Below are 21,090 nucleotides of genomic sequence, written 5' to 3' on the forward strand. Positions count from 1 at the left end.
TTATGAAACATCCGGACCTCACAGATGGTCTGGAACAGGTCTGCTTTCAGTTGCCAGAGACAAACAGAGAAGCAGCTTTCAATTTTTATGCTCCACATATGTGAACACAATATCAGAGAACATGGGAAGATAGTAGGATATCTTATACTTACTTGACTTACAACCTGGAAAGGGGCAGTATGACATCATACCAGCATTTGAGCTGCACACCCTGAGTGAGTCAAGGCACATTGAGAAACCATCATAAGTCCAGATCATTCTAAATCGGTGAGACATCAAGATGCGGTTGGAGAGTCCTGATTTACTGCCACTTACCCTTAAGTGTGTATCCAATTAGTGTGTATCCAATAATAAGTCATTGTTATACTTTAAAGTAAAGCAAGACTCAGCTTTTAGCCCAGGAACATGAGTACAAAAAATAGTTCTTGGAAGCTTAAGCGTATTTCTTAATCCACAAACAAAAAATTTGTTTAATGTTGTGTAAAACAAGTTAGAAACAAGACTAGGTCAAAACCTAGTATGTGGCTGACTGCATTAGGTCAATGTGTTACAAGGACTGTCCTTATGAGGCCGATGACGTGTTTGAAAGCAGGTGCACGCTGCGGACATAGGTGAGGACAGTGGACGAGCAGCGGAGGAGCAGCCCCGCCTACTCCCCGAACAAAGTATCCAGAGCCGTAAAGACAGAGAGTTGAATCTCGTAATACACACACTTTGGCATATCAGCGCTACTCAGAGGAGGCCCAATGAAGTCTGTCCTCAGAGCATTGACCTCAGTCCCTGGACAAAGCTTCCTTTCCCACTAGAACTTTAAGAGCCGTACTCCCCAAACACAGCAAGCTCAGCATGTAAGCAAAACACTCTTTCCCAGAATATAATTCCACAATATAAGCTCTGTACTGTGATTCGTAAGGCCCCAGCAAATACCACACAATCAGAGGACAGGCGATAAAAACCTGGCCTTGAAAGACATGCACCCAGAAATGCTCTCCTCCCTTCCTCCACTCCCACCATCACTTCAGTGATGCACTCAGGAAACGTGTGCTTTTGTTTCAGAGGCAAAAAGGTATCCTCAGTCTGCAACAGACATCACATGTTCCACCATGAAGGAATATAATTTCATATTCAGAGAATTTTAGCTGCAGCAAAGAAACCAAACCAGAAAACTCTCTGCAGGCTGATATAAAATAAGTGTTCTAAACAAGCTCTTTATGAAACTTTTTTTTGTATGTTATCAGAATTTCTTTTTTAAGCAATATCACACAAGAGGGAGTGTTGTTATACTGAATATCAGCACGGCTGTGATTTAACCGTGCTGATATTGAACATAACAGCACTCCCTCTAGTGTGATATTGATTTTATACAACAGTTCTTTAAGCAGCATTTATTAGTAAACTGTTATCAGGAACAACAGATAAATATTTTGCTGCACAGACATAAAATAAGTGTGTGTGAGAATTCTGCCCTCCCATTGAGGCTCTTAACGCATCCAGGGCAGATGTCATTTCAGTGTTTAAAAAACAAAACAAGTATGAGTAAACACATTTTAGCAAAAAAGATGGAGATCAGATTTCACATTCAACAGAAGATCCATTTTAAAGATTTTAATAAAATGAAGAAAATATTAATATAAATAGTACAAAACTCACAGAAATACTGCAGAAAATGTTACATTATAAGTGTTAAAAACAGAGTGAAGCTACAGTATGTTAAATTTTAGTTTGAAAAACCATCTTATTAACATAGTGACCACATCCTGACGTCCAACAGAAAATCAGATAACTGCCATTTAAAATGAAAATTCTTTGTTTTTTTACAGAGTGGGAAAATTGCTGCTGCATAAAAACAAGAGATGTGTTTTCACTTTTCAGAACACTATTTGTGGCAAGAAAAAAAAACCAACCCAACATCTGAAAATAAATTTGATTTCAACATCAAGATGTAAAAATGTGACACAAATTAAAATTAGGTGGTACAAAAGAATTAAAGGCATGTTGGGCCACTGGTCAGTCTCCAATTTGGTTAGCGATAGAATAAGGGATTTTAAATGAGCATTTTATATGGAGTATGAAAGAGAAAACTGAACAGGAATACATTTATATTCACACAGAGGAAAACACATTATAGTCATATACTTTTGAATAAAGAGTGGATATATTGTCCACATATCGTATGTACTCATATATGTAATAATATAGTACACTTTATGGGTGTACAGTTGAATATACTTCACATGCAGCTGTTAAACTGGGTATTGTTATCTACATGGTTGAAGAGAAACTTCTGTGTGTAACTGGAGGTGTATCGTTCACCACGGTGGGAGCTACACTGAAACACCAAAAAAGGAGTGAGCAGATGCCTGAGTCATGACCTCACCGTTGGCTGAGGGAGGATAGTAAATGACCGGAGGTGGGAGTGTTCTGTGTCACCATGTTGTTGCTGCTCTGGATTATGGTGGTGCTGTGTTCTTTCAGGTTGTTAAAACTTTGGGGTTTGTTGGTCGGAGTGGTGAGAGGAACGGCGCCCATCGTAGGCGGGCTCATAAGCCCCCCTGATATCTCCAGCAGCACTTGTCCACGAGGAGTGCTGCTGTTGTACGAGCTGCTGCTGCATTTGGTGGTGCTGCTGTTGTACGAGCTGCTGCTGCATTTGGTGCTGCTGCTGTTGTACGAGCTGCTGCTGCATTTGGTGGTGCTGCTGCTGCATTAGCTGCTGATGCATTACGTGCTGCTGCATTTCAAGACTTGCCCATCTCGGGGCTGCTGGAGTTACCGAACTGTGTCCAAATGCCTGCAGAGAGAAGTTGTTTGCTCCCTGCTCCGTCATAATCTGGCTCGGGTAGATCCCCCTTGTAGCGTACCCTTCACCTTGGTAGAAAGAGTTTACAGGGGTTTTGACTTGTGATGTGAAGCCCTGCACAGCCGCAGAAGAATGATAATCTGCAGGTCCATATGTGACATGAGCAAAATTGCTGCTGTGACCATACCCTCCTGAAGCGTCACTGCGGCCTGCTGTTACGACTGAGGAGAAACTGTCAGCAACCTGATTGGCTCTGTAGCCCTGTGTGTTATATGCGGTTGTATGTGTATAGTGGCTCTTAAACTGTTGATCAGCGGGGTCCGGCCTTGCAGTTACAATGGGGTTAATGGGCAACAGAGAAACCCCTGCGCCGTCAGGCTCTGTGTAAGCTCCTGGCTGTGATGTCTGTCCTGGGTTAAGGGTGGAGGCTTCACAGCTGGGACTAGCTTTGAGTTGGCTCATGTTATCTGACATGCTTTGAGCAGCGACCCTTCTTTGGTGTTGTGGGTCGCTGTGGTCAGCAGGGGTGGCAGACGGTAACGCTGTACAGTCTGTAGCTTTATCCAGTGGAAACTTTGAATCACATCTTCTTCTCTTGCCTGGCATTGTAATTCTCATCTGCTCAAACGTTGGATCATCTTCGCTTTCTACAACACCTGTGGATGAGCCGTTAGCTCCTGGTAACTCTGAGACTTCCCCCTCCTGCGCTACAACCCGAGGGGACAACTTCTTTGACCTTCTCTCCCTCTCCAGAGTTATCAGGTTTATCAAGGCCATTATTTTGTGTGGTTCTTCAGATTCTGTATGCGTAGTTTTGTCCTCAGGAGACAGGAGAAGTGATGTTGCAGCAGGGAGAACAGGAGTGGACTCGGAGGCTGATTCAGTGCTGGGCTGCAGTGAGATGCGCATGCTTTTAGCTGGCAAACGATCCTCCTCAGGTTGGGGGTTACTGGTGCAAGAGCTGGCCAGCGTTTCCACAGATGCAAAAGCTGGCCTTTTCCTGCTTAGAGGGCTTTCATCTCCGGAAGACACAGCCAGGGTTTGACTTGTTTTCTCACCAACAACAGAGGAAGACGGGGATTCGGAGCGCACCTCTTTCTGTTTCACTGGCACCTCTGTGACAGGCCTATGGTGCTCGGAGACTGGAGGTGTAAGTTCTGATTGGTTCCTGCAGGTCTCTCGTGGGCTGGGGCATGTGCCAGAGTCCAGGACTGGAGCTACAACAGAATCAGCCTTTGATTAGACACTGGTCTCATCTGGAGGACTCAAGTCTTTTCCTTGTTTGACCCGATCCATGTGCTGTTCTTCTGGGTTTTGTCTCGTTTCTAAGCGAGCACGTGGACAAGGAATAAGAGTCAACACAAGAATGAAACTTTGAATGTTTTACAACTCAAGAGAAAGGAAATGCTAAGGCCCCATTTTTGGCTCCTTTACATTTTAAGAACATGAATACTTAATGTTGATTCATGTTTCCCACTGCTTTTTGTGGACCTCAACCTGTGGGGAAAAAACTTAAATATTTGAAATAATATAATAATAATAATATTACCGTTGTCTTGTGTCTTGTCTGTCTCTTGTGCCTGTGCTGACTGCATCTCCGTGTGCAGAGGTTCTGCTCGGTTCTGCTGCTCCTCAGGTCGCTGGTCTGTGAAACATAAACCGATACTCTTCACTTATACTCATTAACTGCCTGAATGAGTCACTTAAAGTTATAATGTCGTCGATTTTCATGTAAAGAAATGTCTGTGGAGTCACTATCTATGGCCGAATGAGGAAAGCCTTTGCATTTGCAGCAGACTGGGTGTCCGGTGCGACCTTCACGGAAAAAACCAAGCGGCGCTGTCATGGGAGATATGAAATTAAGAGATCAGGCTCTGACCTTGTCTTTGTGAATATTTATTAAGCCTTTATAAAAGGGATCAGTACAACACAAACAGCAACAACAGCCTCTGATAAAGCAGGATTTTTGACTTGAGGGGGGGACCACTTTCAGGAAGGTGTTGACAGCTGACAGATGGCTGGAGATATGTAAAGGTCCACATCAACCAGTGAAGCAAACACAGCAGTAAAATAAGCTCATAACACCGAAAACAATTTCCATTACAGCGCCCAGTTAGTGACGCGTTTTCCATCACCTAGCAGTGGTTGGTCTGCCAGAGAGGGTAGGCGGAGCTAAGCGACTGCTTTTCCGGTCTCTGCAAGTGTTGCGAGTAAACAGTAATCTACTATGGCTGAACAAACAAAGAAAAGATCGAAGACTACAGATACAACTTCAAAAATAAGTGAAAATCCAAAGAAAAAGAAACAAATTTGACGCTCAGATGAAGGCAAACAGTCTGAAAAGGAAAGCGACCGTCAGCGAGGAAAATCAAGAGTTACAACCGGAGCTGACCGAGGACGTCACACATGCGACACTGTCTGGATATCTGGGAAGTGTGCTCTCGCAATTACTGTTGCCAAAGAGAAAGAAACTGAGATCTTCGAGATTACCACTTTTACTAAAGCTGTGCAAAAGAATTAGAGAAAATGACCCTGCTCCTGGGCTAATGGGACTCACCCTTTTGTTGTGGAGAGCTGACGGGAGGATAGAAGATGCTCAGTTTCTGTTCTTTAAGGTTGTGCAGGATTTGTAAAGCTATGAAAAGGAAACAGAACAGTTGATACTAATAACTGTATTATTGCATGGATAATAAACTCTGTAGATCATTGCATGATACATTTACTGCTACCTTCACTGAATGGAGCCGTCTGAACGTAATCAAACAAGTCCTGTGCCAGCAGTGTACTCTGTGAGCCAACACAAACAATAGTATCATAAGGGATGTGTTCGTCCACTTTCTATATCAAATTGTTTACACAACGATGATACTATTGATTTCAGCTCCAGGACATCTGAGATTACATGCATGATAAATTGATAGACGACCTGTGCATCCTTCTCAAAGTGGTGCTCCCGACGTGAGACCTTCCAGGCGACCTCTTTTGAAATTTGCAGCTTCACCTCTGGCAGCAGCTCCTCGTCCTGCCAGTACTCCATAATCTTAGGGTACTGCCTCAACTGAAACACAAGCAAATCATATTAAAAAAAAAAAAAAGTTTGGAAGTTTTTCAGAAAATCTCCATGAGTAACGGAGACGCCTCTCACCATGTGATTGATCAGGTGCTTGTCACTGGTCATGTGTTGGCAGATGTTACGGTGGCAGAGTCTCTCTTTGCAGCTCTCACACAAGAAGAAAGTTCTTTGAGAGGCTTTTTTTGGCATCACCTCACACTCCCACACAGCGTCCAGACCTGACGAGGACACACCCCATTTTATATACTGTGCTTTATAGTGTAAAGTCATAAAATGAAGGGGCATAGAGACACTCACCTACGACTGGATAAGAGTTCCGTAGCTTCACCTTCAGAAACCTGGACAAAGAACTGCTTTTTGTTGTTCTTTTCCCTGTTAGGGCCATATCAGATACCAAATTAGGACATTAAATGGCAAAAAAAAAAAAACTTAGCTTAACTAAAACATACCTATCATTATAGTTGGGAGTGAACTGCTTCCTGACTGTCCTGGTGCATTTTCAGATCCTTGACCAGGTCTTGGTTGGTTCTGCGGTTCCGTTTTCGATACAGCAGGTGATGACTTCCTGGGATCTCTCATCTCCTGCTGGTTTCTCTTGTCAGGAGTCTTTTGGGATGTATCAGAGGTTTGGGCAAACGGACCTGATAATTCAGACTGGAAGGAAATTTGTGCCGCACCAGCCGGAGGTTTCTTGACTGCAGACAGGCAGGGATGGCAGAGATGATGATTACAATCAATACAACAAGCGCAAGTTTGCAGAAACACTTTGTATTTTCTATTATTTACATTAAAGAGGGGGTATTATGCTGTTTGACATTTTAAGACATATATATATATATTTAGTTTTACAATGTTGGATGTCCAGACTAAACGTGGATGAAGCTTCAAATCTGTAGGTAAAAGTATGTTGGAGTGATATCCAGGCTTCTCATCTCAGTCTGCAGGCTGCTGTGAATGCCAGGTTTCACAGTTTTTTCTAAATGCTGCACTTTGTGACATCACAGCAGGCCGCCCAATCAGAAGAAAGTGGGCTTGTAGGGGTGGAGTTTCTTAAAAGGGACAGAGCTGACTGTGCAGGCCCTCATACAGCCTCTGCCTGATACAAGTACCAGCAGGGTTTTTTTAACTGGAAATTATGCTAAGCTACACCACAGGTATCACAGAGTGAAATGTGAAGCTTGAAATTAGCACAATACCTCCCCTTTAATAAAATAAAAATTAACTAAATGCTGTTCCTGACAGGGATTCTCACCTTCAGGTGTGACTGTAATCTCAGCCTGGGTCTCCATGTAATACCTACATGTCTCTTGTTTACCGCCAACTAAACAGAGCAGAGAAAAAAAGTCAGTCACCAAAGATAATTCAAACATTTACAGCCTGTGTAATGACACACAGACGTGCATACCTGCATTACCTGCGTCTTGAATGCCAGCTGTAAAGATGGGTTCTGGCTCATTTTTGTTCAAGGTCAAACATGAATGAAGCTGGTCTGAAATCAGAGCATCAGCTTCTCGCTCCGAGCTCTTCAAGCCCTGACCTCCCTCAAGCTGACCCACAGCGAGATTTCTTTCCTCTTTTGAAATGGACACTAAATCAGGGACAGAAGTATAAGATTAAATGACATGACGTGGACAGAGCTGTCTGGAGCAAATCTTGAGTTAGGTTGTTTCTCACCTGGAATCTGTACCAGTGGATTCTGGAGCACATGTTTGTTCTCCTGCTCGGAATGGATATCAGGAGAAAATCCAGATGTTCCATAATGCGGCATGTACATATCTGAGACACAAAATGACAGTAGTTGATATAATGTGTTAAGTACCTCTGAAGTTTACTTTTTTAAGACCTGGTACAATATGTCCAAAGACGTAAAAAAATTGGCACTTAGAAATAAGACTTGAGTGTACCATCATCGGGGCTTGAAGCTTCACATGGACTCAGGAAGGCAGATTCCGGCGTCCAAACCCTCAGAGTGTCGGGTGTGGAGGGCGAGATCCTTGTGTCTTTCTGTCCCAGCATTGCTGTCAGTCTTTCAAAGGCTGGGAATAAAGAGAGAGAGAATTAGGACCAAGACAACGACCACACAGTAAAACAATCCACTGCCATGAAAAGTCTGAGAATTGCACAACAGTTCAAATTTAAGCTGAGAACTTGTTATGCAATTAAAGGTAGAATCCCACCAAGTGAGGACCAGGGATATATAGAATTCTACATAAGAAGATTACAATGCATATTCAGAACAAGAGTACACTAGAATAATATAATATAATAATATATTGTTTTATGTCAAACAAACATGTCATGCAATATTATTTTAATTATAATAATAATAACTTTGGTAGGAATATTTTTCCTCTCTGACATTAAGAACAGTTTGACCAATAGCAGAGGGCCGGCTCTTGGGGAAAGTTCCCTCTCTTTATGTCATGCAGAAAAGGATTTGTGAGGATTAAGCAGAGTGTATTTGCCTTTGTCCCCTGGAAGGTCCCCCAGCTCATTGTACACATCCATCTTCACTTTCATTCTCTGGAAAAAAAGAAGGCAAAAAAACTCTCCAACAGACATTCTCCACGGATGATTTAGGTTCCTTACACAACAGAAATATGAGTCAAAGTGGAATAATGGTGTGATACAGCATATACAGATGTTAACAACCACACACATGCTGTGAGTTCATTTTTAAAGAATGAGAGACTCATGTGGGTCACCTGACTGCACTGGGGTCCTTCTTTTGCCTCAGCCTCTGCAAACTGGGCCACCAACTCATTTACTTTGCTCTTCATCTCAGATGGCTGAGCAGTCCATCGCGGGAGCTTCATCCTCTAGAAAGGACATTAAGAGAGCACAGTTTGAATCTCTATCACTGCCCTGCTTTTACAAACCCTGCCACATTCTCAGCTACAGGAAGTATAGAGTACGCACCACATAGTTGAGCTTGTGTCTGAAGCTGGGTACGTGACCAGACCGTCTCAGCCTGGCTGAACACAGCCAACAGTAGAATTGCTTCTTTCCTTCACACGACACTTCAATCAAGTACTTTAAGCCTGTAGAGTAAATAGAACACTTCATACCAACACCGAAATGATGAACAATGAACAAAATTAAAAACAGAATTCCTCCCTTGTGGATGTATGCTTTTGCCAAACAGTCAAGTTGAAATTCACATCCATGTCTGCTTTATACATTAATGTAAATCTGGACAAAGAAGTTGGGGAATTTAATAAAAATACTCAAGAGAAGACAAAAACCCTTTTAACGTTGCAGGGAATAGTCGCAAAGTGTTGAGCTTAGTCACCGACTGCGCAGCCTGCGAAACAACTCGTTAGGTCAGCAGTGGCTGGCTTACCCAATCCAAACTGACTGAATTTTCTTATTGAATTGAAATTGTGGGGGCTGTTGTTGGCGCTGGGGCCTAAGAATACCAATTCATTATAGTAAGGTTAGTGAATTACTCCATATAGATTATATCAATACTACTTACCAACTTTGGGACCGCTTATCATCAGCTTTCTCTCACTTGTGGAGGTATGTGATGGCTCTGTAGATGGATTCTTGTTTTCAGACGTGGACAGGTGAGGAGCTGCAGGTGCTGTACTGTTATGATTGTTTTGGCCAACTTCAGCATTTGATGCTACCGACATATTCACAAGCGCAGTCTTGGCAGGCGTTTCAGTATTTCCACATTTAACTGATGTTTCAGATGCTTTAGCAGTGGCTACAGAGGACGCCATTGGTTGAGCTGTGACCGTAGTTTTAGATACGTTTTCAGTTTTGGAGGCAGGTGGAGATCTGCAGGTTGCTTCATGCACTGAGGATTCTTTGTTTGAGGAAACTTTTGCAGTGGTTGAAGCTCCAGTGGTGGGAGTATCACTGTTGGTGGTGGTTGTAGCAATGCTACTGCAAGTGGTTGAAGTACCACTCCTGGTGGTGGTGGTTGTAGCACTACTATCAGTGGGAGTTGCAGATGTGGTGGTTGTTTTACTGGTGTTGGGTTGGGCTGTAGTTAATTTGGTGGTGGTTGCTGTGGCACTGAATGGAGATGATGCACATTTGTAGGCAGCTTCTCTACTGTTGGTGTTGGTGTTGGTTGTGGCACCACTCCTGGTGGTGGTTGAAGAATGACTCCTAATGGTGGTCGTAGCACCACTGTTGGTGGTTGGAGTACCACTCCGGGTGGTGGTGGTGGTGGTAGCACCACTCCGGGTGGTGGTGGTGGTGGTAGCACCACTGTTGGTGGTTGGAGCACCACTGTTGGTGGTTGGAGTACCACTCTTGGTGGTTGGAGTACCACTCCTGGTGGTGGTGGTGGTAGCACCACTGTTGGTGGTTGGAGTACCACTCCGGATGGTGGTGGTTTTAGCACCACTGTTGGTGGTTGGGGTACCACTCGGGGTGGTGGTGGTGGTTTTAGCACCACTCTTGGTGGTTGGAGTACCACTGCTGTTGGTGGTTGAAGTACCACTCCTGGTGGTGGTGGTTTTAGTAACCCTGCTGGTGGGAGCTACAGATGTGGTGGTTGTTGTACTGGTGTTGGCTGTAGCCGATTGGATGGTGGCTGCAGTGGCTCTGGATGTAGATGGAACACATTTGTTGGCAGATTCTCCTGCTTTGGATGTGGTGGCTGTAATACAGAAAGCTGTGTTGGCAGTAAGCTTGGAGACAGGTGCTGTGGTTTTGGAGGTATCTGTAGCTGAACTGAAAGACTTGGTTGTACACTCAGAGACTGCCATCGTGGATTTGGTGCAGGTGGTTACAACAGCATCCGAAGTATCTGCACCTTGAGATGACCCCACTAATCTGGAAGTGGTTTCTTCTTTTATTGGTCCTACAGTTGTGTAACTTTTAGTGTCGTGGGCTGATTCATATTCTTTGGTGTGGGTCATCTTGACATCTTCACTTGAATCAGGGGGATCGTCAGCTGTTTTGAAGCTGGTTTCAGTCTTTACAGCCATGGCTGCAGTTTGTAAGGATGGCTTTGCTTCATTGTCTTTTAAATCATCATCAATCTCCATGTCCTCCACCTTTAAAATGAAACAACCATATTTAGTAGACTGCCTATTTCTCAGCTGTCCAGGAGCTACACAAAAACAGTCACTACACATCAAATGTGTGACCATATTAGCTTTTCCAGACTTCCTTTCATGATGCTATGGTTATCTTCTGAGGTGACCTGCTAGTTTCTCATTTGAACCTAAAGATGTTGTTCTTTCCTACCACTGCAGACGGTTTGTTGTTTTTGCTGCTATAGCACGTGAATTTTCACTTTAGGTATCAACAAAGTCTTATCTAAAGCTATTATTAACAAAATTAACAACAATCTTAGCAACTGAAATTACTGTTTAAATGGGCATGATAATTCCAAGATAGAAATAGAAGTATAAAATGTTTTTCCTATTTGAAAGAAATCACATTGTTGGGTATTTCTGTTTTATTTCACTTAAGATAGAATATGTGTCTGAATGTGAATCTGGCCATCTAGTATTTTAACATCTATATTTTAAGACTAAGGGCCCGATCAGACAGAGCGCGTTTTAGCAGCCGGGGGCAGCTTTTTTGTCATTGTTTTCAATGCGTTGCAGAGCGCCTTGTGTTTTTTCTGTGCACCTCGCGTTGAAAGAACTGCTGAAAAAAAAAACAGAAAAGCATCCGACATCATGGGTGTTTTTTCCCCATTGTCCAATCGGATGAATGTAGATGCGGGCATTCTGTCAGTTTACAATATAAGGTTAGGTTAATGACAGCTAATGATTCGGTGGTTGCCTTAACAACAGTAGAAAAACCGTAGCCGTTTAACCGTAGGCTTCAACAAAGGCAGTGCCGCGCGCCTCGCGTTTTACAGCCTGTCTGATCAAACCTTTGTCTACTTTCTGCTCTCTTTCTGTAGCCTTTCAAGTTCAAGTAAAGTTCAATGCTTCTGTCATCGGTTGACCTGAGAAAAAAAGCTGAATTTTCCTGCTTTCTGTTCCATTTGCATGACTAATAGTTAAGGTCAACATTTTGCTAATCTGACTGCCATATCAACAAACCTGAAAGTCATCTGGAAAAGCAAAACCCTCATGTCGAGCATGAGGGGTGAACAAGGTGTCCAAAGCTGAGGTGGATCGGGATTCACCAACCCTGTCCAGCTGAGCCTTAAGTGTCTTCACTATCTGCAGGGCTGTGAAGATGTAATGAAATACAGAAGAAATACTGTCAGTCAGACCTTTAATTGAAGCTTCAACAGTCTAGTTAAGGAGAGATTTACACTTACCTGATTTATAGTTTAGTTTCAAGACGTTATCGTAAACCTTTTCATCGAGATCAACAACCTGCAGTCAAGACATAAACGAGTGAAATGTATTATTTAATTTCTTAATATCTTTGTTGTATCCAGCAAGAAAAAGAACAAGGACCAAACCTGAGCCTCTCCATATCCCGTATTTTTCTCAATCAAAGCAGCCAAATGTTTTATTTTCATTCCCTGGCGGTACCCTGGTGGTTGTGGGAGGTGTTTAAACCCCTAATGTCACAAACAAACACAAGCATACATGCATTACTACACAAAACAGACAATGTGCTGTATATGAATACAAAGCATGCATTGTGATGATAAGAGAAGGGACATGCAGCAATCACAATTCATGTAGAAACATCCAACTACAAAAAAACACATACTTTTATGGTCGACCAGGAATGCCATTGTGCCATTTAGAGATGTATTTACCGCTCACATGAAACTTTACATTAGCTCTGCTGCCCTAGAGACAGCATGTCCCTTATGTACATTTAGCCCAATGATTATTTCAGAACTACTGTGTGTCTAGCATGTTATATATGGTGGTATTAGGGAAACTTCAAGGACCAAGCTGTGTCTTACCAAGGTTTGGATTTATTACATGTATCTTAATGTAAAATCCATATGTCAAACAGTTAAAGAAAGACTTATTGGCAGCCGTAATCAACTCTCTTCTCCATACTGGCTGTGAAACTATATACAGACAGGAGTCATAGGAGGCTTCAGCAGTGTCAGTTGGTATGAGTGCCAAATTAGATGGCAGTCATGTGTGTTTATAGCAAGTGTTCTAGCAACAAAATACATGCAGAGCAGAAACGATCAGACTAAACCTGTTGTTTTAGCATTTACTCACCAACAAATACATCTTCTGGTGGTTAACTCCAGTGACGTGGCTGATGATGTCCTTCTCTGCGATCTTCACAGAGCAGCTCTCACAGAGGTAGATCGGGTCGCGCTGATCACAATGGCATTCAAGAAGTGCACTTAAACCTGGAAGAAATATTGTTCACTGTCAAGATTGACGTGACTTAACTAGACTTAGTACAGTAAAACTATTGATAAAATGTTGAGGAATTAAAATGTTCATTTTCCCCTCTGACCAACATTTCCTCCATCTCTATAAACATTTTAATCCAGCAAATATCGACATAGGACAATGACTGATCTGAATGTTTTCCTTAATAGATGACAAAGACTTATTAATGAGGACCTTTTTCGACAAAGATGAGGCCTCAAATGTGGTTATAAAAAATAAAAACACTGACCAATCACAGGCTCTCTGCTCGTCCTCTTGAGATACTGCCAGAGTTGATCTGCTTGTTGGTGCACGGGCGCTGAAAGAGAGCAAGAGTTAGGCCCGAATCGATCACTAGACGAGGACTCAGAAAACACATTTTTTATACGATGAGGTTTTTAGCATGTTTGAGGTATCTGTGTGCAGTTTTTTGACACCAAATAAACCATCAGAAGCAGAGCATATTAAAAGTTACTGTCCTTTTTCTCTACAATTTTACTACAGTATTTACACACCTTTGTCCTCGACTCTCTCCTGACTTGGTTTGCCACTTCCTCCCTCATCTGCCGTGGTTCCCTCCGTTTGCTGGCTACTTGGCAGTCTCTGGGCTTCGCTGCACGATGCCCTCTGTTTGGAGGTGAGCTGCTCTCTTTCACACTTAATCTCTTTCCCTTTATCGTCATTATGACGTACGTCCTGAGATTCATCGCTTACAGGCCTCTTTATTTCTTCTTCTTTGCACGCATCACTCTCCAAGTGTGTCAGGATATTTTTGCAGCTTTGTTCTTCAGTCTCACTTTTCAAACCCATGTCGCTGTACTTGGAGCTTTCTATCGTCTCCTCACTTGGTTCGCTCACTGTTGGCTCTTCTATTTTCTCCTCTTTTATTGCCTGGCATGTCTCAATACCAGCGCTCGTTACCTCCTCTGTAGTAGTTTTCACTGATTCTTTTTCACTTGGTGTAAGATTCTTTATGTCGTCTTCCTTTTCTGCACATTGCGTATCGGTGGTTTCAGCTTTAACTTCTGTCTTCTCACAATTATCTGTCGGCTTTTCACCGGTCTTTTTCTCAGAGTCTGCCAACACCCGACTTTTTTCAGGGCCGTTGTCTTTCACATGGTCTTTGCCCGTGTCTTTCAAAGTTCCTCTGGGGACTGAGAAACATAATGACAAGTTTAATATATTTGATTATATTTATCTGCTTTTTTTTTTTGTATAAACAAAAAGCAACAAATGTGTCCTTCACTTGAAATACATTTCCTTGAGTTAAAGGGACTCTTCCACCATTAGACCCCAGGCCATGCTTGCTAGGGTCTACTGCACATAAAACACCTACAGAATTAACTGTTTCGTTAATGTACTTGGTGCATCTTACCCAGCTTGGTTCTAGGGACTATTTGGGGTTTTAGGTTCCGTTTCCCATTTGCCGATGCAAGGATATGAATCACTGGAACAACAACATGGTACAAGAAAGGTCAAGAAATCAATTCACAGTAACAGACGCGTATTTCTAGCTTCCAGTTGCAGTGCACTATGTGACAGAAATTGAATTTCCTGGTGAGAAATAAAAAGTATTTAGGCTTATCAAGATTTAAGTAATTTATTGCAATGAATGAGCCAACATATACAAACACAGTCACAGGTCACCACCCAGCTGGACAGGGACAGCACTCCTCCAGGGGATTAGAGAGATCTGACAACTTTTCTCAACTCAATCTTTGAATCTCACTGAATCTTTTATACATACAAAAGGAAATGCAAACTCTTGGCAAGTAGACCAGACAGACACACAAATGCTATTTAGGCTGCCATGTCCCCATTTCTCCTGCATTTTATGCTTGTTTAGCCAGTTCATATGCAGACATCTGTATTGATCGGGATTTTTAGACTTGTTTTTCCCATATGCAAACAGCATGCAGTGCTGACAGAGAATTATTCTAGGTTATACAATAGTTTCAGGAAAATGAATTTTCTATCACACACTACAGATACTCACCCTTATTGTAGGTACATGGCTCCCAGATGGGTCTCTCCAACTTTATGTCCTTTTCGGGCAGAAAATATTGAAACATGAGCACATTGCTGGAGATGTTTTTATCAAGATGGTGCAGATTTTTTTGGGCATAGAATACCTGCACACTCATGAAGCCATTAATACTGTCTGCCTGTTTCGCCAAATCCAACAAGGTCTCTGCATCGGTGTCTGAATTCAGTGACCCTGGGTGGAGACGGTCCTTCAAACACACACACACACACATTTTAAGCCTTGTAGGCAGTCAAAAATGTTCTGCTATACTTAGATATCGCATATATTCGGGCAAACAAGAATGTCTGATAGATTTTTAGAGATTAATTTCTTGACATAACTGTACTTATTTTTTAGCAGTTTTAACTAATCGTTGACACATCTGAATACAAAACAAGATAATATTCATTTTTATAACATCGTTAGGATGAATACTCTATTCTCATTGGCTGCAGGGTGTGGTTAAATGATTGAGAATTAGACACGTTTTAAGTAGCAGCAACTGGAACAGCTCTTTTTACAGTTATAGCAACTTCTTTAAAAGCTAGCATCTCCACAGCATGGTGCGAACACAATTTGCCAGAAATACACCACCCATATGAACCTACTGATACTGTGGATCTAAACAGTTCTACTCGCTACTCCCGGCTGCGACCGGCATTAAACATGACGTACTTTTTCATGAAAATCCTGATGTGTATTATGGGACTTGTGGAAACAGAATTTATGGCTTTAATTCTGTATTTGTTAACATTTTAAATAATTATGGTTTTCACAATTCGTTCCACCTTTCTACTTTTAGTTAAATTGTCTCAACAAATTGTAACTTCAGAGCTGAACAACATCAGAGTGTATTCTTTTTCTTTCCTGCTATCACATCAGTGTTAATCACAGGGGTTCCTTTGGAAACATCAAAACCTTGATTAACTTCCTTCTATACATTTGTTTAGCCATCAGGCTGTGAGTTCTTCACCCCTAAGACCACTGTATGAGCCTCGAGAAGCTAGCTTGAACCCTCTTGTTAGTTTGGTCCCCCAGACACCACCCTCTGAGAATGACACCGTAGCTTCTTTCATCTTGGTTGTGTATTGCCCTTTGTTGCTCGATCTCAATTAGCATAGCCTTTTTGGTTAGCCCTTTGTTTACTGTGGCCCAAGATATATAATCTGACTAGAGCGGACTCTAGTCATAGAGGTTTTCTACAAATTGCTGTGATGCTCTCTCTCCACTGCGCAGTGAATAAAACTCATCTGAACCAGCCACTGAATCGGACCTGAAGATTATTAATTTCTTCTACAGACTATTGCATGGCCGGTTTTATCTCAACCGTACGCGTTATTGACTTGGCATACCGTTAGCTTTCTGCATTTCTCCATAATAAGGCTTTTATAGAAGCAACCGTCCTGCCATCAACGTCGTGTCAGGGTCGCTTTGTCGCCTTATTTCTTCTTCCCCTGGGATCAGAAGAAGCTCTCTCACCTCGCGGTCTTGTTAGTGTCGCTGCATCTTGCATGAAACAACGAATACATTTGCCGTTGTATGTTGTTCTTCTGTGTTTACACGACAGCGGCCGCAACTTCAGTGCGCATCACAGCATCGCGCCAGAAAGGGGGCGGAGATTAGCGTGTTGACCCGGGTTTTGTGTTCCCATCTTTGCCGATCGGAGCCGAGGCGATAATGACCCTCGTCTACTGCATGGTTTTTTGACCCGGGTCTGAATGCTGATTGTAACTTTTCTCAATAAGCAAAAAAGCCTTTTGCTAACAGGTTTTTTGACCAGTGGGAAAGGGGCTTAAGTCTCACATGGTTCCCAACCCACGTCTAACACTATAGCAAACTTTTGAAAACTTTTTTTATAAAATACTCACAATAAATGTTTTGATGTGTTCCCGACTGAAGACATGAGCGTAACATTCATCGTCTGAAAGTCTCCTCTCACAGAGCAAGCACAGAAATGACACTTTGGTTGGCTGATGCTGTGCGACATTGCTACCGTGCTTGGCCAGGAACTGTCTCCCTGCAACGATGAGGTGAAAAAGGTAAAAAAGTATCCACAAAGTATTTTGGTTTCAAGCTAGACTTTTTCCTATCAAGTGATACTCACCTAGCAGAGGAAACCTGTCACCATCTTTGAGTTTGCTGCGTGTTTCACGCGGTGGAACTGCAGGGACATAAAAAACGTCCACGCCTCAGATGAAAGTCAAAAAGGCAGTTTCATTTATCTTAATTAAGACAATAATTTAATTACTCACTATCATGCTTTGAGAAAATGTTGTGTTTCTTAAATCCATTCAGCACTGCAGACAAAATCAATTGAAGAAATGACAATAAATCACCTAGACTCAGGGGCAAGTTTTACAGCTGTGTAAAAGGAAGTGCAATGAAAAACGTTTAAATTCATTTGTGTCTTTGATTAATCTGATGTCAGACCAATTCAGACCTTTGTGGTAACTTGGTGGGGTAAGGTCCCTAAATATCGATGATGGCAAATCAATTATCTGAGAAGGAAAACCCACAATTAGTAACAACCAAGAGCAGTAATTTAGCCTGCTGATGTTGATTACAGAGGGTTAATCTTTCCATTGTTTGTTTTGTAGTTTTACCGTCATTATCATCAGATTTTGTCCTCTTTCCTGTTCCTCTTCCAAAGCTGCTAACCTCAAGTCTTGCTCATCCAGGAAAGTCTCCCAGGCAAGAGGGAGCCGCCAGGGGTTCAGGTAGAGCTGAGGAAAAAGGAAAAAAGCTGGTAAATATCTGCTTTCACATGCCTTGAGTTAATCCTTCCATAAAGGTCACACCAAGACCAGTGCTCATGCTTATCACAGAGATGGAACATCTCCAAGGTCTGTAGTTGATTCACCAGACAGCCTTAACATCCTCACACAATGTGTGAAGGTCTTTGAGGCTCTGCAGGTTCTTAAACCATGACAATGCAAAAACGATTATTACATTTGTTAATATTTGAATTAATAACACAGTAACACATTTTGTCACATCTTTTCTTTATCTATATACCATGATCATGAAAACAGCTCTTGAGGCCTAAAAGGTGCTAGAGGTTAAGTAGCATAATGAATCATGGAGAAGGACAGTGTGTAGCTCGCTGAAAGGAGAAGGGAGCATGCACACTCTGCTGTGTCTGGGCTTTTCTCAAACCCACCCCCTACTCCCTCTCCCTACACACTTCCACTCCGCTTGCGCGCTCACGTGGAGAGTCCACCACATTGAGTGCTGTCCAAAACCTCTGAGCGTGGAGTGGGAGTGGGAGTGGGTTGTTAAAACCTCAACCAGTGAGTCTGCGCCGATGCTGACTTACTGACCAGGTGCAACGCTGTGTTATGTTCGTCATGAGATGAGAGACGTAAGTTCCATGTTTTTCCCGTTAAAACGAAAACAGCTTTCATTAAGATAAACAGACGTCAGTGTCTTAAAGTTAACGTTATTTCAGGGTTTAATAAGTGTTTTCTTGTCTAGAAGTGAAAAGTTTAAAGTGTTTATATTTAAAGGGACGGTTGTAAAAACTCAGCAGGTCATTAACATCAGATTGAAATTATATTTACAGATAAGAAAAGCCACCAAGGAAGCTCAGGATGAAGTTGATCTTCCTCATAATGTGGAGTGATTTTAATTCAATTCAATCCTTTTATTGTCATTGTCATAGTAAATATAACAATGAAATTCCGTTCGGAGCATTCATACACTGCAAAGCAAATGATGTAGTAAAGTAAAAAATGCCTCACTGGTATTTACGTAGATTTGAATATTTGTGTGACAGGAAACCATGGTTACACAAATTTCCTGTCTCCGCCGCAGTGAGGAGAGTTTGTCTCAAAACTTGCCGCTGTATTTATTCCCTTAATGGAGGGGGCTCCATTTAGCTGTGAGTGCGACGTCAAACGGAGTTCGCAACAGAGTGTGAGTGGGAAGAGAAAGGACCTCTGTCTCTCTTTTAAGAAGGGAGAGTGCATGTTTAATGTCACTGTTCCTCTGTATAGCCGTTGTAAATCTGCAGAGGGAAAGGCGCTTGGCACTCTTCTTATCAGGCACAAGCAGTTACAGCCTTGGAAAAGAGGGCACGTCCTATGTGGGGAACAAGGTATGGCTGTTTTCAAGTTGCATTTAGGTCTATGTGAGAGCATGGGTATGTCGACCAGACAGCTGACCCAAGAGTGACCTGTAAACTGTAAATCAAGACAAGCTCGACACATGTGGAGTCTTTGATTCTTTGTCTTTAAAGGGTATATACAATGTTCAAACAGGATTGATTAATTACTTAATAAGAGCGAATAAACTAGATATACCAAGAAGTTAAATAACAGAAGCTCACCAAAGTTTCGATTAGGTGTTTTTGGGAGTTGAAGTGTTGGTTCACCGAGGATTCTGGGAAACAGTCTCCACAAGCAAAGCACACATAAAAAGAATCCACCTGAGCCTCAGTGCTGACACACGTCACGACCAGGGAAACACCTAAAAAACACGCAAGCAGGCTAAGATGAGTAAGTGAACGTTGAGCAGTTTAACTTAAGAAAACAAAAAGATGAAAGGTGGGTAAGCTCACCAACAACTGGCCGATTTTTCTTCGAGTTGTCTTTGAGGTAGGTGTAAAACTTCAAGTGGGGTAATTTTCCTAATGTTTAAGAGGGAGGATGATTAGTAGGAGTTGCAGTTTTTCTTGAATTCAACTGAAAAGAAAGGTAGAAAAGTAAAGAAGTGTTGCAACATGTTGTAACAGAAGGGGAAAGGTCTACCTTTGGTTTGCATAAAACCACCAACTCTCTGAGCTGTAAGAAAGCAGACAGTAAGTCACATCTTATTTACATGTGCTTGACAATACACAATATTATAATATAGTGAGAGAAAAGTAAAATGTACCTCCGCCAAAGAATTCCTTCAACATCTAGAGAAGACAATAATGAATAATCAATGTAAAAATCACAATTCCTTCTATGTAGATTTTTTGAAGGAAGATATCAAAGTGTGAAAATACCTGTTTGTGTTTCCAAGTGTCTATGTGCCTCAAATACTGATTTATTGTGTCGAAGGTAAATTTGCAACCCTGCCACAAGAAAACAAAAGAAGAGGAAAATAAATGTGTTAAACAAGGTGTCCTTAATGTTCTCCAAAACAGAGATTGTATTTCTTACATTCATAACATCAAGGCTTTTGAAAAGAGACGTATAAATAATCACCTGACAGCGTATTGTGACTGGTAAGGTCACAAACCCACGACCCTCTGCAAGGAAAACAAAGTATAGAGTTGTTAACTGCTACAAAAGGATTCTCCTCTTTTTGTTTCAAAGACAATGAAACACGGGTGGTGCTTGTTTTGATATTCGCAGACGGGATAATCCTGCACCACCTAAACATGCATAAACATAAACCTAAATATGAATGTGATGTTCTATTCGGCTTCTGTCTTTACAACCAACATGGGAAACAGAGCGGGAATTATCCTGCATTAGCATTAAACAGTATTACAAAAACATTGCACTAATCACAAGAGACAGTTGTGGGGGTATTATGCTCATTTCAAGCTTCTTATTTCCTTACCTGCAGAGTAGCTTAGCATCATTAACAGTTTAAAAAACTCCTCATTTATCTCACACTAGTGCTCTGTGCAGGCCCTCATACAGACTGCCTTAATACAACGTCTCAGTCAGCTCTCTCCCTTTAAGAAACCCCGCCCTACAAGCCCACTTTCTTCTGATTGGCCGAAGAGCAGATCTCAGTGTTTGAGGCACGCCCCTTGCCCTGTGGCCATGAGTTGTCAGTAAAGAGTAAACTTGACTTTTTCGATTTGAAATGAATGTCTGGTGCTCCTGTCCTTTGGAAAAGTAAGCATCTTTCCTTCACAGCCACAGAAACACTTCCTCCAAGACATTCTTAACTAACTTGACGAGCAGAG

The 21,090-nt window shown here is 42.0% G+C and overlaps 1 protein-coding gene across 5 annotated transcripts in view; it reads right to left on the minus strand.

Annotated features, from left to right (window-relative positions):
- Positions 1 to 1,601: 1,601 nt before the first annotated feature.
- LOC138608933 (mucin-4-like) overlaps positions 1,602 to 21,090 on the minus strand; it is a 34,201-nt gene continuing 14,712 nt past the window's right edge. The window contains exons 15-50 of one of the 5 annotated variants that reach the window (XM_069681524.1): positions 20,375 to 20,418; positions 20,173 to 20,241; positions 20,058 to 20,082; positions 19,934 to 19,966; positions 19,744 to 19,812; positions 19,513 to 19,652; positions 17,789 to 17,908; positions 17,626 to 17,683; positions 17,438 to 17,482; positions 17,290 to 17,346; positions 17,054 to 17,202; positions 15,292 to 15,393; positions 15,156 to 15,204; positions 14,535 to 14,606; positions 13,675 to 14,313; positions 13,410 to 13,478; positions 12,998 to 13,134; positions 12,268 to 12,369; positions 12,121 to 12,178; positions 11,987 to 12,027; positions 9,352 to 10,891; positions 8,793 to 8,914; positions 8,579 to 8,692; positions 8,339 to 8,396; positions 7,778 to 7,909; positions 7,548 to 7,649; positions 7,279 to 7,461; positions 7,126 to 7,194; positions 6,323 to 6,568; positions 6,171 to 6,245; positions 5,946 to 6,091; positions 5,727 to 5,858; positions 5,530 to 5,587; positions 5,358 to 5,435; positions 4,350 to 4,445; positions 1,602 to 4,017 (exon numbers count right to left, since the gene is read on the minus strand). In XM_069681524.1, the coding sequence (XP_069537625.1) occupies positions 2,480 to 4,017; positions 4,350 to 4,445; positions 5,358 to 5,435; positions 5,530 to 5,587; positions 5,727 to 5,858; positions 5,946 to 6,091; positions 6,171 to 6,245; positions 6,323 to 6,568; positions 7,126 to 7,194; positions 7,279 to 7,461; positions 7,548 to 7,649; positions 7,778 to 7,909; positions 8,339 to 8,396; positions 8,579 to 8,692; positions 8,793 to 8,914; positions 9,352 to 10,891; positions 11,987 to 12,027; positions 12,121 to 12,178; positions 12,268 to 12,369; positions 12,998 to 13,134; positions 13,410 to 13,478; positions 13,675 to 14,313; positions 14,535 to 14,606; positions 15,156 to 15,204; positions 15,292 to 15,393; positions 17,054 to 17,202; positions 17,290 to 17,346; positions 17,438 to 17,482; positions 17,626 to 17,683; positions 17,789 to 17,908; positions 19,513 to 19,652; positions 19,744 to 19,812; positions 19,934 to 19,966; positions 20,058 to 20,082; positions 20,173 to 20,241; positions 20,375 to 20,418 (6,767 nt within the window). In that variant the 3' untranslated portion in view covers positions 1,602 to 2,479. Of the gene's footprint in view, positions 4,126 to 4,349; positions 4,446 to 5,357; positions 5,436 to 5,529; positions 5,588 to 5,726; positions 5,859 to 5,945; positions 6,092 to 6,170; positions 6,246 to 6,322; positions 6,569 to 7,125; positions 7,195 to 7,278; positions 7,462 to 7,547; positions 7,650 to 7,777; positions 7,910 to 8,338; positions 8,397 to 8,578; positions 8,693 to 8,792; positions 8,915 to 9,351; positions 10,892 to 11,896; positions 12,028 to 12,120; positions 12,179 to 12,267; positions 12,370 to 12,997; positions 13,135 to 13,409; positions 13,479 to 13,674; positions 14,314 to 14,534; positions 14,607 to 15,155; positions 15,205 to 15,291; positions 15,394 to 17,053; positions 17,203 to 17,289; positions 17,347 to 17,437; positions 17,483 to 17,625; positions 17,684 to 17,788; positions 17,909 to 19,512; positions 19,653 to 19,743; positions 19,813 to 19,933; positions 19,967 to 20,057; positions 20,083 to 20,172; positions 20,242 to 20,374; positions 20,419 to 21,090 lie in introns of those variants that run through there. The other 4 variants (XM_069681523.1, XM_069681522.1, XM_069681525.1 and 1 more) reach the window with 4 other exon arrangements.

The sequence above is a fragment of the Semicossyphus pulcher genome, unplaced genomic scaffold (genome assembly GCF_022749685.1).
Source record: "Semicossyphus pulcher isolate SPU_LCO1_2020_fin unplaced genomic scaffold, fSemPul1.0.p SCAF_5, whole genome shotgun sequence".
Taxonomy (NCBI): Eukaryota; Metazoa; Chordata; class Actinopteri; order Labriformes; family Labridae; genus Semicossyphus; species Semicossyphus pulcher.